This window comes from Sinocyclocheilus rhinocerous, unplaced genomic scaffold (genome assembly GCF_001515625.1).
Source record: "Sinocyclocheilus rhinocerous isolate Xijiao unplaced genomic scaffold, SAMN03320098_v1.1 scaffold14, whole genome shotgun sequence".
Taxonomy (NCBI): domain Eukaryota; kingdom Metazoa; phylum Chordata; class Actinopteri; order Cypriniformes; family Cyprinidae; genus Sinocyclocheilus; species Sinocyclocheilus rhinocerous.
In genome coordinates this window covers 2,031,715-2,049,596 of record NW_015629561.1, presented here as the reverse complement: position 1 = coordinate 2,049,596, position 17,882 = coordinate 2,031,715, and the positions used below count along the sequence as shown (strand labels likewise).

General features: G+C 39.3%; 1 protein-coding gene across 16 annotated transcripts in view; it reads left to right on the top strand.

Moving 5' to 3' along the window:
* Positions 1–17,882, top strand: part of cadpsa (Ca2+-dependent activator protein for secretion a) — a 108,145-nt gene that overhangs the window by 24,232 nt on the left and 66,031 nt on the right. For all 16 annotated transcript variants that reach the window (XM_016551349.1, XM_016551350.1, XM_016551362.1 and 13 more), the window contains 3 exons: positions 13,787–13,867; positions 14,017–14,250; positions 16,587–16,708. In XM_016551349.1, coding sequence (XP_016406835.1) covers positions 13,787–13,867; positions 14,017–14,250; positions 16,587–16,708 — 437 coding nt within the window. The remainder of the gene's footprint in view (positions 1–13,786; positions 13,868–14,016; positions 14,251–16,586; positions 16,709–17,882) is intronic.

The window sequence follows — 17,882 nt, the reverse complement described above, 5'->3', positions numbered from 1 at the left end:
GACGCGTTTCAGAAAGGCGGGGCATATAAGAGAAACAATAATGTACAGTATGTGGAAAATAATGTGTTTTTTTAACCTTAAACAGCATAAACAAATTTCATTACACCAAATACACAAAATAATGTTCTTTTTAGCAACATCATATGACCCCTTTAACAAATACATTTTACCCTGCAATGATGACTAAAACAATTTAGTCAGGAACAAATTGGATTTCAGCCATTCGCCCAGGATATGCGTTTTGGTGTGGATGTCCTGATGTAGGAAGCATTATTCTGTTGAATGAGATTTGTCTTCCTGGCTTTGATAATGAAATCCCAATCTGATGTAATTGGCATGAATTGCAAATACAAGAGGAGCAGCAAGGTGACTTGACCGGGATGTGCGCTCTCTGGTTGATTGCTGTTAGTGAATACAAACTAAAGACAAATCAGCAGCAGTTCTGCACACGTACACATGCACTTTAACAAATGGTGTCCTTACTTGAACGCATTCATGACAGAGACACTCTCCGTATAACCAAAAGTCAACACAGAAATGGCTAAACAACTACAAAGCTTTTTCAAAGGCTTTTCTTTAGATGACGCTTAAACGAGCAGACGTTGGTAGGCTGGTGCAGCGAGGACAGCTGTTGCTACTCATTTACTCTCATCAAACCTCGTCGTGCTATCTGCATTGTCTGAAATGCAGATAACACAATGAGCTTTGAAAGCTCTGAAAATAAATACCATGCACGCATTTGTGTCGTGCTTTGCCAAATCCCTTTTCGCCCATGATGTGTGTGTTTTGTGGTGCTTTTGATGTCCGCAGTGTGGCTGTGCATTGCTGAGGGTCTGTGCGTTTAAAGCCGCTTGTTTGACAGAAATCTCCTTAGCACCCTTTCTGTGACCTGAAGTAGTTGTCATGGAGACCATAAACACACAGAGCTTTTAAACACTCTCATGCCCATCAGCTGTTCTTCCCAGGCCTTTGTTGAATTCTTAATTCTGATTGGTTGATTCATGTTGATTCATGTTTCATGTTCCATGATTCATGTTGTACAGCTATGAAGTAGTTTTAGGTTTTCTGATCGCATTGTAGTTATATATTGGACAGGAATTACATTATTATGGAGCCTTTTAATCTAGTAATGCCAGGCTATACGGTTATACAGACAGATATTTTATTGGTGGCTGCAAAATACTCTTGATAAACATGAATTTATAAATGAAGTGTATCACTCAGGACTGTTGAATTATTGAAACGTCAATGCCCACCTGAGGTTTAGCTTCCTTTCAGAAACTTGCACTGATGCTGAGAGTAACCATTAAATGGTTAGAGATCCATTTTGGAAATGGCTCCTGTTGACCATGGCAGTCATTTGCTGTAGCTACAAGAATACCTTGCACCATGGATTATTAGGTGAAATGTACAGTAATGACATAATAGAGCTGACATGAAAACAGCACAGCCTTTGCTTCCTTGCACTCTGACACACTCGGTTGTCTATATTGCGACCTGCAAATACATGTTTTCTCCAGGCAGGATTATGGGATCATGTGAGACTCTAATGATTTTATTAATTTAACCAAGGCACTCTGACACACTCGGTTGTCTATATTGCGACCTGCAAATACATGTTTTCTCCAGGCAGGATTATGGGATCATGTGAGACTCTAATGATTTTATTAATTTAACCAAGAACCCTCATAAAAATAAATTATTTACAGATCTAGTAAATTAGTTGTCTTGATTATGTGCTGGACATGTTCTGTGTGTTTCTCCCACCCATGTCTGTACATTCCCGCTCATCTGCATAAAGACAGGATCTGTCTGCTCTCTGTCTCTCTGTCTGTATCTTAACAAGCTGCCACTCCTGTGCTGATTGCAGTGGTAAAGAGTAATTAACTGAGGAGATAGAGAGATTGTTTAGAGTGTGTTATCTGCACACTCGTCAGCTGAAATCTGTGTCCAGAATAATGGGATTGAATTGGCTAGTCACCATGGCAGAACTACAGTAAATACTTACAATATTAAAAATTGCCAGGTAAGCTGCGTAGCCGACAGGGATTTCACATGGATTTGTTTTGCCAAAGCCTCCATCAGGGTTTTTCCACCACGAGTGTAACAAGCTTTCAACCACCGTGCAAAAGTTTTTATTTTGGAAAAGGGTGATTTTTTCCCACCAGCATCTGCATTATGACATGAAAAAGGACTGAAATACAAATGTACACTTCATATTATAAAGTTGACTTTTTGGCAATTAATGGTTTGGGCGAATATAGACATAAACATTATTATTTTCATATTATTGGCTTCTTGCAAATTAGGGCTGTCACTTAGCTCATTAGTGCCATATAATAATACAAAGATACATACAAGTGAATAATTCAAATAATTCAATTCAAATGATCCATTAAAATGAAACATAAACAACTATAAACAAAAAGAATACTGAATATATATTTGAACTGTATAGCTAAGGTACTTATATACTGTATCTCCCAGGTGGTTTTTATGTATTAGGCACTGCACTTGTTTTATAGTAATGCTTCTGGGATGTGATCTTTCATTACACAGACAAAAAATTTATTATTACCCCATATTTTCAAAAGATGCTCATAGTCATAGGGTTCACATATGGAACGATACCATTGGTTAAAGTATCAAATATATATATATAAATTAGTTTGCACAAAAGAGAGTTTATAAAGACAGTCCGTTGTTGTCTTTTTTTATTTACACACTTGTGGCGTTAACTGTTAACCGTATAAATGCAATATCTCACTCATAACAGTGCGATATGGCTATATCAGCACGCTATGATTACCTACGGCCGAATCACAGCTGTGCTGATATACAGCCATACCGCTCTCGTACTTGAGTGATATTGCTCATATATATATACACACACACACACACACACACACACACACACAGAGTATATACAGTATATGCTGAAATGCAGAATGCATAAACTTAGTAAACAAAGATATAGATGTGAAGGTAACAGTAGACTGCTTCTAAAAATCATTTAGATAGAGCTGTATTACAAGAGACTCTGTGCTCCTGTGTGTATAATGTGCTTTCTTGCCCATAGCCATATTCCTCTTGCACTAACCCATGCTTCTGTAATTGTCTTCATGCATGGATTCATCACATGCATTTTTGATATGAGGACGGCAGCCATTTCTCCCTCTTTCATCATGGTAGAGCTTGGCTAGTCAAGATCCACTTTCCCCCTGCCTGTGCTCAGTACCTGCATGGATCACTTCTTATTACCCATATCCTCACTATTGATCAGGAGCAGAGCCCTGGGCAATCAGACCAGGGTTTTTTTTCCCTATAGCGAGAATAATTTGGTCTATCGTTGGCAGGGGTGTCCTTGGGGGGGTAGAAATTGCATTCCGGGGGCTCGGTAGAAACTCGGGGGCACCCCCTAGACCGCAGGGCCCTTGCATGGTGCCTAAATATGCTACTTGTCCTTGGAGATCCTGATAGTGTTCTATCCTCTGCTTTTCTTCCTCTGGTGGTTTTTCACAGTCTGTAGTGGTGATTACACCCGTGACCCTGTCTTAGATGATCTCCCTGCCCTCAAAAACTTGCTGAAATTGGAATATTGATTAAATACATTTTTCCATTGATTTGACTATTGCCTGTCTCTCCATTTTCTATATGTTATAAAGGTAAAAACTAACCTAGACTTTTGCTGCCTAGTGGTTGAAAGAGCAGAGACCTTTACTTTTTCCTCTGGTTTGTGAAAGATTGTAGTTGCAGAGATGTGTACAATAAAACGCTGCATGACTTTGCTTTAATTTTTCAGAGCTGTTGTGGGTGTAACATTGTGCCTTGAAATCTGAAAAACATTAAATCAGATGTCTATAAAGTTCACCCCCTGCTAGCTTTGTACGCCTCCTCAATCATGCAGTGTTGGATGATAACCACGGTTACACCTACGCTTATCAGCGCTCCACTGAGTTGCCTCCGTCCCAGAACTAACTTCACCAAACAGACTAAATATTTAACTACCACAGTTTAAGAAGCGCTCTTGAACAATCTAAGTGCACAGCAGGTCATTTTAGGTTTATCCCTGGAGAGAGGGACTGTGTTGTCAATGTGCTCTACTGTTAAATTGGCAAATGTTATAAAATACTGTGGCAGTAGTACTATGGTACACTGATGACAAATATTTGCAATAATAATTTTTGAATTGTATGTCAGATCTTATTATAATCTACAATGGAAGCTATAAATAGTCAGTTGTCATTCTGTTTTTTTTTGTTTTTTTTTCCAGGTACCTCACAGGCTAATCATTAGACCACTGTAGCATGCTGCTAGCTGATTAGCCTGCGATTGCAGCATACTTTTAGCGGATTATTCAGTTTGCTTAGCATATTGCTAAACGATTAGCCTTATTTGATCCATATGCATGAATCCCCCTCCCCCCCAAACCAGTTAAGCACAAAACCCGCTCTGCAGCCAATTCTGAAGATATCATTGGTCTTGTCAATCAAAGTGCTGATACGTCATCAGCCCGGAGCTGCTTCCAGTGTACAACAGTAAGCGCAAGCTAGATTAAAGGTGCTGGACGATCGGGGTGATTAGTGTAGAATTCAAGTAGCAGAGATGGGTCTAGTATGTCATCACGGGCAACCCAAGATCTTTCTTCTGGGCCGAACCCCTCCCAGTCTACGAGGTACTCTAGGTGAACGCCCCGTCATCGGGAGTCTAGGATGGTGTTGACTTTATAGATGTTCTTCTCCAAATGATCCATTGGAGGAGGAGACATGTCGTCAGCACCAGACCTTGGAGAGGAAGGAAGCAGAGGATCAGTATATGGTTTCAACAGGGATACATGAAAAGAAGGTAAAATTCTGTAGTGAGGAGGAAGATTTAGACTGTATGTGACTTAGTTCATCTGCCTCTGGATTGTGAATGGATGACATAGCGGGGACTCAGCTTGCGACAGGTCAGTCGAAGACGGATGTCCCTGGTTGAGAGCCAGACCTTCTGCCCTGGATGATACAGGGGTGTCGCTGATCTTCTAGCATCAGCCTGGCTCTTTTGTCTCCGAACTGCTCTCTGCAGGTGGATGTGAGCTGAGTCCCAAACCCTCTCGCTCTCCTGGAACCACAGCTGGAACATCAGAAGGCTCACCTGACCAGGGAAACAGGGGCAGTTGGTAGCCAAGTATGCACTGGAAGGGTGTTAACCCAGTGGTGGCTTGACACAGGGAGTTCTGTGCATACTCGGCCCATGGTAGGTAACAGCTCCAGCTGTCTTGATGTTCATGACAATATGACTGCAGGTATCTCCTGATTTATTGTATCTTCCGCTCAGTCTGGCCATTAGACTGCGGATGATATCCCGTTGTTAAGCTGACTGTGACTCTGAGTAACTGAAAGAATTTGTTCCACACTCGGGAGATAAATTGAGGTCCACTGTCGGAGACAATGTGTTCGGGGATCCCAGAATGACGAAAGACTTGCTGGAAGAGGGTTTCGGCAGTTTCAAAGGCAGTGGGTAGTCCTTTCAAAGGAATCAACTTGCACACTTTGGACAAGTGGTCTACAATGATGAGGACACGTGTGAGAATCCGAAGAAGGTAAGTCTGTGATTAAATCAATTCCAATGTGTGACCATGGCCTGTTAGGTACAGGAAGGGGGACCAGCTTTCCCTCAGGTAGGTGGCGAGGGACCTTGAATATGGCTCAGACTGAGCATCCTTGGCCGAACCATGAGATGTCCTGGGCCATATTGGGCCACCAGTAGCGATTGCTGATGAGCGAGAGGGTATGCTGTGTGGGTGTCCAGAGCCCGGTGATGTATGAGCTGAGACCATGAGGGACAGACAGAGATGAGTTGGCACATAAATCCATCCCTTAGGACCTCCCGGCGGAGCAGGTTCGGACCGTGTGGCTTCCACGATCTATTCATCGATGGACTACTCAATCAGACTGACAATGATGGCTGGAGGGAGAATGGGTTCCAGAGGAGTTGTCTCTGACTCAGGGTGGTAGACACGGGACAGAGTGTCCGCTTTCTGTTTCTTACTCCCTGGCCGGTAAGTCACAGTGAAATTTAATCTGGTGAAGAAGAGAGCCCAGCAAACGTGAAGGGTGTTTAGTCTTTAGGCTTCCTGGAGATACTTAAGATTGCATTGGTTAGTGATGACCTGAAAAGGATGTTTAGCTCTCTCCAGTTAATGGTGCCACTCTAAGGCAAGTTTGATGGCCAGCAGTTCGCCAATGTCATAGTTGCGCTCTACAGGGAACAGCTTCAAGGAGGTCAGAGGTGAGAAGATCTTACTGAATTTGTTTGATGAACCTCCTGTAGAAGTTTGCAAACCCCAAGAAGTGTTGTAGTTCCTTGATGGATGTGGGTTGTGGCCAATTCTCAACTGCCTGTACCTTCCTCTGGTCCATGCAGATGCCATGTTGGTCGATGACATAGCCAAGGAAATGGACGGTGTCACGGTGGAACTCGCATTTCTCGAGCTTGAGGTATAGGTGGAGTTCTCAAAGTTTCTGGAGGACCTGTGTCACGTGTTGCCTATGTTTGGCCTGATTCTGGGAATAGATGAGGATATCATCAATGTAGACGATGACAAAATGATGTAGGAATTCCCAGAACACCTCATTCATAAATCCCTGGAAGACTGAGGGTGTGACGAGATATTTGTAGTGGCCTGTGTTACGAAGATGCAAGCTCCCAGTAACTGCTCCAGGGCTGCTGGGACCAGAGGAAGAGGGTACCGGAACTTGACCGTCTGGGAGTTGAGAGCACAGTAGTCAATGCGGGTTTCCCATGAAGAAGAAACTTAAAACGACAGGGGAAGTGGATGGACGGATGAATTGCTTACTGAAGACAACCTGGAACGCCTGGTATTCTGGAGAAATCTCTTGTGGTTTGGAGGTGTCATGACTCTCAGTGGATATGGAGCATACATCGACAAGAAGGAGGAGTTGATTTAGGTTTAACAGACTTGAAGGTTGTTCTTTTAACAGTCTTGATACAGTTAGCCAAACAGTTCTCAATCCATTGTTGCACCTCACTGGTTTTCCAGTTCACAAGAGTAGCATGTTCTAATATCCACTGGCGTCCCAGGATGATGTCGGCTGTGGAACCCTCCAGCACCATAAATGAGATCCTTTCCTGGTGTAGACATCCAATGCAGAGGGTCACAGTGGGGGAACAATGATGGATGTAGCCACGACCCAGCGGTTTTCCCAGTATGGAGTGCACATGGAGAAATTGAGGACAATGTTCCCTTTGGAGGTGAAGCTTGCGAAGTAGATTGAATGAGATGAAAGTTAGAATAACATCTGAAAAGGGAAAGTGTGGATATCGAATGTGGTGTATGGATATTGTATGGATAGACACGAGGGAAGGAGGTGTCCCTCTGAACCACCATATAGGCATAAACACTTGTTGATTCTGCGTTGTCACTCTGTTGGATAGGCGAGTTGAATCAATTTGCATGGGTTCTGGTGTTGGAGGGGCAACAAATGTTGTGGTTGTTGGAGGATGCAGCGCTGGTTGATCCAAGGAGCTGGCAGTGAGTCGCTGTGGGATTCGAGTCGATCGCTGGATGAAGCTCTCTAATCCAATCACGTTGTCATAGATTGCCATTTGTTGACGGATGTTGGAATTTAAACCTTGACGAAATGCAGTGATTAGGGCTGTTTCATTTCAACCGCTGACGGCTGCCAGAGTGTGAAACTGAAGAGCATAGTTGGTGACTGAAGATCTCCTTTGACAGAGCCGCTAGAGCTGATCATGCACTGAGAGCGTGTTGCATTGTTCTGTCATAAAACAGAAGAATGCAACAAGGTAATCCAAACCACAGCTTTATTGCAGCTTTTGACAGATATACTTGGATAGCAGGTGAGTGATTGGTCAACAGAGCAATGCTGAGATGAACAACAGTCTTATCTTTGTAGATTTGGATGAGCTGGTGTTGGTGAGCCAGATCCGGATGTTTTATGCAGATGAATATTGAAAGGAAGAAGGTAAGACCATGGAGGTAAGTGGTCGGGTAGCGTTCAGGAAGGAACAACGAGACCAGACAGTGGCTGAGGTGAGCAGTTAATATAGTCTGTGCTGATTGGATGTGACAGGTGCAGGCGATCAAAACTCTGTTGACTGTGAACGAGTGGGCAGAGTGTAGGGGTCTGGTGCTGTAGATGTTGTTGACTCTGTGACAGACATACAGTGCTGTGAAAAAGTATTTGCCCCCTTCCTTTTTTATTTTCTTTCATATTTGTCACACTTTAAATGATTCAGATCATCAAACAAATTTTTATATTACACAAAGATAACCCGAGTAAATACATTGCCGTTTTTAAATGATGACTTAATTTATTAAGGGAAAAATGCTGTCTAAACTTTCCTAGCCCTATGTGAAAAAGTAATTGCCCCCTAAACCTATTAACTGGTTGTGCCACACTTGGCAGCAACAACTGCAGTCTTTCACATCGCTGTGGAGGAATTTTGGCCCACTTTTCTTTGCAAAATTGTTTAAATTCAGCCACATTTGGAGGGTTTTAAGCAAGAATGCATGTTTAAGGTCATGCCACATCATTTCAATTGGATTTAAGTCCGGACTTTGACTCAGCCACTCCAAACCTTAATTTTTTTTTTTTGAGCCATTCAGAGGTGGACTTGCTGGTGTGTTTTGGATCATTGTCCTGCTGCATAACCTAAGCGCGCTTGAGGTCACAAATTGATAGCCGTACATTCTCCTTCAGGATTTTCTGGTAGAGCGAAGAATTCAAAGTTCCATCAATTATGACAAGTCGTTATTCCAATTATTATTTGGTCATTTTCATTTGCTTAATTTTTTTAATTAATTAATTTTTCTCCTCCCCCATCCCATCACATTAACTGTTTGACTATGCTGTTTACTCTTTAATTGATTTTACTGGTAATTTTTGCTGATGTTAATATTGGATGCATTATTAAATTGAACATTAGCCTATTTTAAATGTTTAAATAATAGATATATAGGCTAACTATTATATAACTATAAAATGGTTCTATGATAAGAGCTACAAAATTATTCTCTTCAAGGAAAAAAATATCTTATTAGTTTGGAACAACATGAGGTTGAGTAAATAAAGAAAGAATGTCAATTTTGTGACAAATTATTCTTTTAATGTTTGAGAAACTGTTGTTCTTCATGACACTGTCTGATTCTCAGTCGGTCTCACCTTCTACTCACGACACACACACACACACACACACACACACACACTGTCTGGTCAGCTATCCTTGTGGGGACTCTCCATAGGCGTAATGGTTTTTCTACTGTACAGACCGTATATTCTATTGCCCTACACCAACCCTACCCCTAAACCTACCCCTCACAGGAAACTTTCTGCATTTTTAGATTTTCAAAAAACTTCATTCTGTGTGATTTATTAGCTTGTTTACCCGTGGGGACCACAATTTAGGTCCCCACCGTGACACGAGTCCCCATGAGTCTGTGTGTATTCAGGTTTAAGTCTCCACCAGAATAGAAAAACAGGTACACACACACACACACACACACACAAACACGCAGGCCAGACAATCTCTCTGTCTTGGATGGCTTAGATTAGGCACATTAATTTAATTACACATGTCTTGTTTGCACCAAATCAGATTATCATCAGGCAGTGACATCACGGATTGCTCCCTTGCTGGTACATGAAAATCTCAACAAATTTATGAAGTGTCATGGCACTCCTGGTTATTTATTTATTGTTGTTCATCTGAAGGCCTTGTTTGGCACAACCCATCTTTTACATTTATCAAGCTCCATTGACTTGATAATAGCCCCTATAAATTCCAAAGGTATCAAAGGTGTCACAATAGAACGGTTGGTTGCTTACAACAATGCCATACATCTGGTTTACATTCATTTTCACTTTAAGGTCTGCCAGTGCAGATATATAAATTAAGAACTAATTAAAAGCCTCACAGAGCAGTTAAATGGCTGTGGTGGCAGTTTCTTTTATGTTAGCTGGTTTGTCACTGCGATGCCAACACAATGAGAGAGGCAGCTGTGATGTGAGGCATGTGTGAGAAAGACTGAATGCTGATTCATCTTTAACATTGACTGGTTCAGTCTACCAGAGCAGCAGGCGAAGAACCATGCTGTGCTGCTTGGTCTCAGCTTGAAAAGCTAATATCACTGTTAGCATGTTTGTGACCAGACTCAAAAATGTCATTTAGGGAAAGTAGTATCATTGGGTAGTGGTCAAGGCAGTTCTGTTTGATGCTTAGGATAGACCTCTGATTAAATATTTCAATGGAATGTATTTTATAATAAATGTTACATTTACTAAGTGAATTTTTTTCAGAAGTAAATTTCTAAATATTAATGGAGCTACAACAAAAAAAGTTTCCACTAACATTCCCAAAGATCAAAATTGTTTGTTTTAAAATGCAGTTGACAACACAAAAACTTTGTCATTTTTGGGTTTCCTCAATCTAATGCAAATTGTATACGGGTGACAACACGTGTTTTTAATTTCCATTAAATGTTATTAGGCTGTTAAAATAAGGGCTTCTGAGAAAAGATTGCTGGATATGCTAAAGTTTGTGAGGTTTGTGGCATTGTGTTTTAATAAAAGAATGTTGTACTGTAGCAGTCAGACCAGTGTCTTAAAGTTAGCAAATTTCTTTAAAGCAAATGCACTACTTTCCAAAGTTTGGGGTTATTATTATTATTTATTTTTATTTTTAAAGAAAATTAATACTTTTATTCAGCAAGCATGCATTAAATCGATCAAAATGACACTTATCATGTAAAAGATTTCTAATTCTAGTTATTTTGAACTTTCTTGTTAATTAAAGAATCTTGAAGAAAAAAATTCTTACAGTTTCCACAAAAATTTTAAATGTTTTCAACATTGGTGATAATAAGAAGTATTTCTTGAACAGCCAAAACTGGAGTAATAGCTGCTGAAAATTCAGCTTTGCCAACACAGAAATAAATTACATTTGAAAATGTATTAAAATAGAAAATAGTTGTTTTAAACTGTAATATTATTGTTTTACTGTATTTTTAAGCAAATAAATGCAGCTTTGGTGAGAGTAAGAGACTTAAGAAAAATATTAAAAATACTTACCGACCCCAAACTTTTGTATGGTAGTGTATACTGCTTTGTTGTTTCTGTGTTGAAATTGACTTTGTTGCAGAATCAACTGTAATATGTGCCGGATTTTCTGCCATATTTTATTAATGTCATGATTAGGACCTCATTGACTTTGGTTTGGAACAACATCCTTCCAAAGAGAAAGGAAAACTTGAAATCGCATCATATGACCCCTTTAATGTCATGATTAGGACCTCATTGACTTTGGTTTGGAACAACATCCTCCAATAAACCTGAATTTTTCGGACTAGCAATCATATCACAGGTGCATTCTCTGTGGAAAGTATTTTTGTAAGTATATTGGGTGAAGATGAGGCTTAATCAGTGTCTTGGACACCCATTCTGTTATTATGCAGTAACATTACGCATTTCATTATGAAAACACCCACATATTGGCAAATTGCAGTTGAGTGTGTGTTTATATACTGCATGTGTGGGACAGAACTTGTACATGAATTCATGCGTGTATGATGTGAGCATGTGTTTTAATTGTGTATGCCTTTACAATTATATGCCGTCATTGTTCTGTGTGAGCAATGTGTATGTGGCAAGTGCATTGGTGTGTGTGCGTTTACTTGCTTGTAGGAATCCTCATGGAAGGGTGTAGGTGTTTGTAGCTATTTGAGTACTGAATTTAGCCCAGCTGGAGTCAGGAACGGGGACACCATGGCCACAGTCTGTCCAGATGGTCCTCCACCCAACCACGCAAATGACTGGCCAATTCTTCCCCCATAAGGCTCTGAACTCACCTTTAGTTCAGAACCCTTTAGTATAGAACATACTGGGTATTTAAATTTCCTATTTCGGTAACACTTTATTTTAAGGACCAATTCTCACTATTAACTAGTTGCTTATTAGCATGCATATTACTAGCATTTTGACTCTTTATTAGTACTTATAAATCAAACATTCATACCTTATTCTGCATGACCATATTTTAGATCCCTTAATCCTACACCATACCTAAACTTAACAACTAACTATTAATAAGCAGCAAATTAGCAGTTTGTTCAGGGAAAACTCTAAGTTAATAGTGAATATGTGTTCCCTATTCCAAAGTGTTGCAATTCCGATGCATCCTTTGATGTTGTTTTTCTTGGTCTTGAATCGTAAACCGACAAGTTTGTTGGATGAAAGTGATGTGCTGTTTGAGTTTTGCAACACGATTTTTAAACATTCAGGCCACCAGCTGATAGTTTAATTATTAGGCTGGGCATTGAATGATGGCAATACAAAAATAGCTAATTAAAGAAATGATGAGGTCTATCCTATTCTTAGCAAGGATGATTTTTCTGGCTTGGAGAGTTCAGTGTTAGCTAAAAAGAGTAGATCACCCAAAAATGAAAATTTACTCACCCTCAGGCCACCATAGAAGTAGTTGAGTTTATTTCTTCATCGGAACAGATTTTGTGAAATTTAGCATTACATCACTTGCTCACCAGTGGATCCAGTGAATGGGTGCCGTCTGAATGAGAGTCCAAACTACTGATAAAACATCACAATAATCCACAAGTAATCTACATGACTCAAGTCCATCAACATCTTGTGAAGGGAAAAGCTGTGTTTGTAAGAAACAAATCCGTCATTAACATGTTTTTAACTTCAAACCATTCCTTCCGGCTAAAATATGGGTTCTCTATCCATAATATTGCTTTCTCCAGTGAAAAAATGGTCTTGAATCAGGAGAGAAATATACACAGACCAAGCACCATTTATAAGCAAAAACAGTTCTGAAAAAAATATGTTGATGGATTTGGTGTGATTTGGATTTGGTGTTTCTTTGCACTGGACGAAGCCGTATTATGGATTAGGGTCTTGTACTGTATTTTGGCCAGAAGCAATGGTTTAAAGTTGCAATACCATAATTTCTTACTTATAAACACAGTTTTTCACTTGACAAGATGTTAATTGGACTGGAGTCGTGTGGATTGCTTGTGGATTGTGATGTTTTTATCAGCTGTCTGGACTCTCATTCTGACAGCACCCATTCACTGCAGAGGATCCATTGATGAGCAAGTGATGTAATGCTAAATTTCTCCAAATCCGCTCTGATGAAGAAGCAAACTCATCTACATCTTGGATGGCAAGAGAGTGAGTACATTTTTTAGTATATTTTCAATTTTTGGTGAACTATTCCTTTTAACATTGCTAGATTTATGTGTAGTAACATACATATCCACAATTTATATGCAAATATCTGTGTATAAATGTATTAGCATGCATATTTTTGTCATTTTACAAATTACAAAGTTAGTTTTAGTGACATGAGTGTACATTAATCTTGTTTTAATAAACATAAAACTGTATCAGGATCAGAAGTTCATGCTTCAATTTTTAACAGATTCGGAAGTTGCTTTCTCATGGTGACATGCTGACAAATGGCTGATCTTCTTTGGTCTCTAATCTAATAACAGTCCTGGGCTTTCAAATGGACAGAGCTGTGCATGTATTGGATGGAAGCTTGCAGAAAGCCACGTGCAGGCATTAACTATTGAATGCATTTTGCTTGAGGTTTATTTGGCATGGTTGGTATGATTAAAATTATGAGATATTTTGGCACTATTTTTGTAATGGTGAAGGTCAGATACGGGTTGATCTTGTGACAGGGAGGAAGAGTGATTGGAATGTCAGTGTAAATGCATTAAAATGTTTTTGTCTTACAGTTGGATAATCCTGATGAACAGGCTGCCCAGATCAGAAGAGAGCTGGATGGACGACTCCAAATGGCTGATCAGTTCACAAAAGTAAGTAATCCCGTCTTAAACAATTACACATGCAGCATACTGTAATTTTCAGGCTGATAGAGTAGCCTATTCTAAGACCCAAATGTCCCAATGTCCTGTTTTAGCCCTCTTGGTCACAGTTGTTTTTCTCTCTTTAACTCCTTGAATAGGCTGGCAGGTTCCCCAAGTTTGTGTCCAGGGACATGGAGGCCATGTACATTGAGGAGCTGAAGTCATCAGTGAACCTGCTGATGGCCAATCTGGAGAGCATGCCGGTGTCTAAAGGAGGAGAGTTTAAACTGCAGAAGCTCAAGAGAGGCCATAACACCTCTATCATTGACATGGGCCAGGAGGACGAGAATCAGCTCTCCAAGTCTGACGTAGTTTTGTCTTTCACACTGGAGGTACTTCTTCTTTCTTAACGTTTCTTAATTGGATCAAATTATGTTACGGTTATAAAACCTCTTGCCACTCTAAATAATTCAATTCAAGTTTATTTGTGCAGCGCTTTTCACGATACAAATCATTGCAAAGCAACTTTACAGCAAATTAAGTTTCTACAATATTTAGTGGTAGCTTATCAGTGGGATGTCAATCCCGTGGCAGAAACAAAGAAACAAATAGACACATAATTAGCGTAGCTGCTGTTCCAACCAAGCAAAATTTATTTGTTTAACCCAAACTAAAGAATAATAATGTGCATTTGATCAGATATAACTGCAGTACAAGATTATGATATGCATTATTTGAATGCTTGGCCAAAGAGATGTGTCTTTAATCTAGATTTAAACAGAGAGAGTGTGTCTGAACCCCGAACGTTATCAGGAAGGCTATTCCAGAGTTTGGGAGCCAAATGCGAAAAAGCTCTACCTCCTTTAGTGGACTTTGCTATCCTAGGTACTACCAAAAGTCCAGAGTTTTGCGACCTTAAATAACCATTTGGATTCATGTTCTGAACATCTCTGAGAGGCACTGTGAGTCATTTCTGGTATCGAACTCTCCTTGTTGATTACATTTTTTCTTTGTCTTCATTTAAATTTAGGTATAGTTCAGGTGAATCAAAAAGGACAAAATAAAAGAGAAGAGAAAATAATATACTTGCAGATTCTCAGATATTCCAATTGAGATATTGTTAGATGTCCCAAAGGACCACTGAGAAAAACAAATTTACTCTTTTTTTTTTTTTTCATGTTTGAAAAACACAGACGTTTCATTCATACATGAGTAAAAACACAAAGTACACCCGTGAAACACAAAATTCCCCAACTGAATAGGGTTTAAGAGTAAAACGCAGCCTGCATGAAAGATCAGTGTTCAAAATTTGGGCTGTTGTTACCCAGTGGTTAAAGATCTTGGCTGGTAACTCAAATGTTGCAGATTCGAACCTGTGCAGTTTCAGTATTTCAAGTAATATTGCATCAAATATTGTTTTTTTTTAGTTCTCTCACAAATTTGTCTTACCCATTATTTTTGGCTTTCCAGAATACCACATCTCATTGCTCACACTTAAGAAAATAAAAGAGAATTTATAAGAGAGAATTTACTGAAAGAATTAAAAGAGAATTTATACAGGCATATGAAACAAATGCAAACGCAACATTGTCTTTTTCCTTTTCAGCACCATCTTGTTGTAGCTTGTGATTTGATAGAAATTGATCTGATCATCAGTACGCAACAATGTCAAGATGAAATAATTGAATCTGTGATGGTCTTGACATTCATCACTGGCTTGACGTAGGATTTCTGCGTTTCCTTTTATCGGGTTAAAATTTGCACAGCCATTGCTTTGAATATCTCATTACAGCATGTTGCATATCAACGTCAAATATTACAGGCCATGTTGGTGCATTAGCAATATATTGGTCTTTGATTTGCAGAAAGGGACAAATTGAAAATGTCACCTTCTGTTCATCATGCAGGTTTAAAAGAGGACAGGAGAATTCTGAATTTATGAGCAGCAGATAAGTCTGTGTGTGTGTGTGTGTGTGTGTGTGTGCGTGTAGACAGGTCTTACTTAGCACAAACCAGACAGAAAATCCTGAGTGCATGGCACTGACAGCCTGCTATAAAGCTAGCTTTAATCAAGTGACAGGATCTGAGAGGATATATTCCCTGAAGAAGGGGGCAGTAAAACCATGTGATGTATGTCGTGTGTTAACAACACGTTCCCCTTTCACTGATACCTAGGTGATGACGGCTTTATCTGACACATCTCACATCAGTTTTAATCTTGCTTTTACCCTGATCCTAGTTTTATGTATTCAGTTTCAAAATGATTCAAAGTGGTGAGTTGTTTTGTCTGTAATACGTCCCTTTCTACCATTTTGATTAATTCATGCAGATTTGCAGACCATTTACAAGCATTATAGCTGAACATTATATAATTGGCAGAGTAATGAGCCAATCATATTGTGACTCTTCAGGTGACTTTTTTTTTTTACCTCACACAATTTAGCATCTATATTAAAAAAATTATTGATTTATACATTTTTTGACAATATTTTGAACAATATTTAAAATGTTGTAATGTTGGTTTGTTTTATTTTTGTACTGTCAGTTTAATTTTAGAAAAGGCATCGTCTACTTTACTTTCTTGGAGAAATTAGCCTTTGTCTCCTTTACTTTCTTGATAAAATCTTACAAAATGCCAAATTGGTTTTGGTGTTATGGACTATATGGTTGGATAACGTTTCACATTTTTTTAGGAGTCGTCTCTATAGTTTCTATTTTTTCCCCACAGGTGGTGATTATGGAGGTACAGGGTCTAAAGTCTTTAGCACCAAACCGGATTGTTTACTGCACCATGGAGGTGGAAGGTGGACAGAAACTTCAGACCGACCAGGCAGAGGCCTCCAAACCAACGTAGGTTTTGCTGAAATTTCTGGTCAAGCATTATGTGTATTCCCTGCATCAACATTATATTGAATACAGCTTCACTTCTCAGCAGAAGTTCAAGCACTGAAAAAGTTTATAAACATTATCATTTTTTAGAGTATTGAAGCCTTGAAAGCTGCTGTCTGGTGTTAAATCAGTCAATGTACACTAACCTTCACTAACCTGTTTAAGTTTGATTGCTTGTCTTCATGCATACTCTGAACTGAACTGTTCATGTAATTCCGAGCTGGAGGAACTTAATCTCAAATCCCATCAATTGCTGTTTGCTGAAGCTGTGTGTGTGTGTGTGTTATTTAGCTCATTACATGATCAGTTGATCTTATTATTGTGTACACAGTAGGCCCATTCTGTTTGTGGTGAGATGTAATGCTTAATGATGAAGTAACAATTGTGGGCTTGTAATCAACACTTACACGAAAACCGTACGCTGATCGCATTACTCAACTAGACTTATCACATTTGTTTGTGTGTGAGGAGACTGATTCAAGGGTAAGAGAGAGAGGAAACACCAAACACACATAAGCAGAAAATCTAATTCTCACACTTTTCACTGAACATGCTTCACCCACTCATTTGGTCAGCTTACACTCACACTGATTTTTGTCACATTTCTGGAATTGTAAATGATTTCTTTTGTCGTGGAACAACATCTCTTGTTAATGAAAGTTCCCTTTAAAGGGGTCATATGATGCTGCTAAAAAGAACATTATTTTGTGTATTTGGTGTAATGAAATGTGTTTATGCGGTTTAAAGTTAAAAAAACACATTATTTTCCACATACTGTACATTATTGTTTTTCTTTGCGTGAACATTTGGGCGGCTTTATGCAAATCTTCCCACATAGTGAGGTAGGTATGTGGGGGCGTGTTCGAACGAGCCGTTTTAGGTAGGTGTGGCTAACTCTTAACTTTTATAAAGAATATCTCTTTGGATTTGAGACTTTAGTCTTTGCAACTTTACAGATCTTCTTTATGCACCAAGAGCTTGTAACACTCTAAAGAGAAAGGAAAAAATGAAATCGCATCATATGACCCCTTTAAATTATCATCTTACTGCAAAATTACCTTGAGTTCAACTCTGAAACATGAGCAGTCAACAGTCAATATAAACCTGTTTCTACTTCAGAGTTGTATCTTGCAAT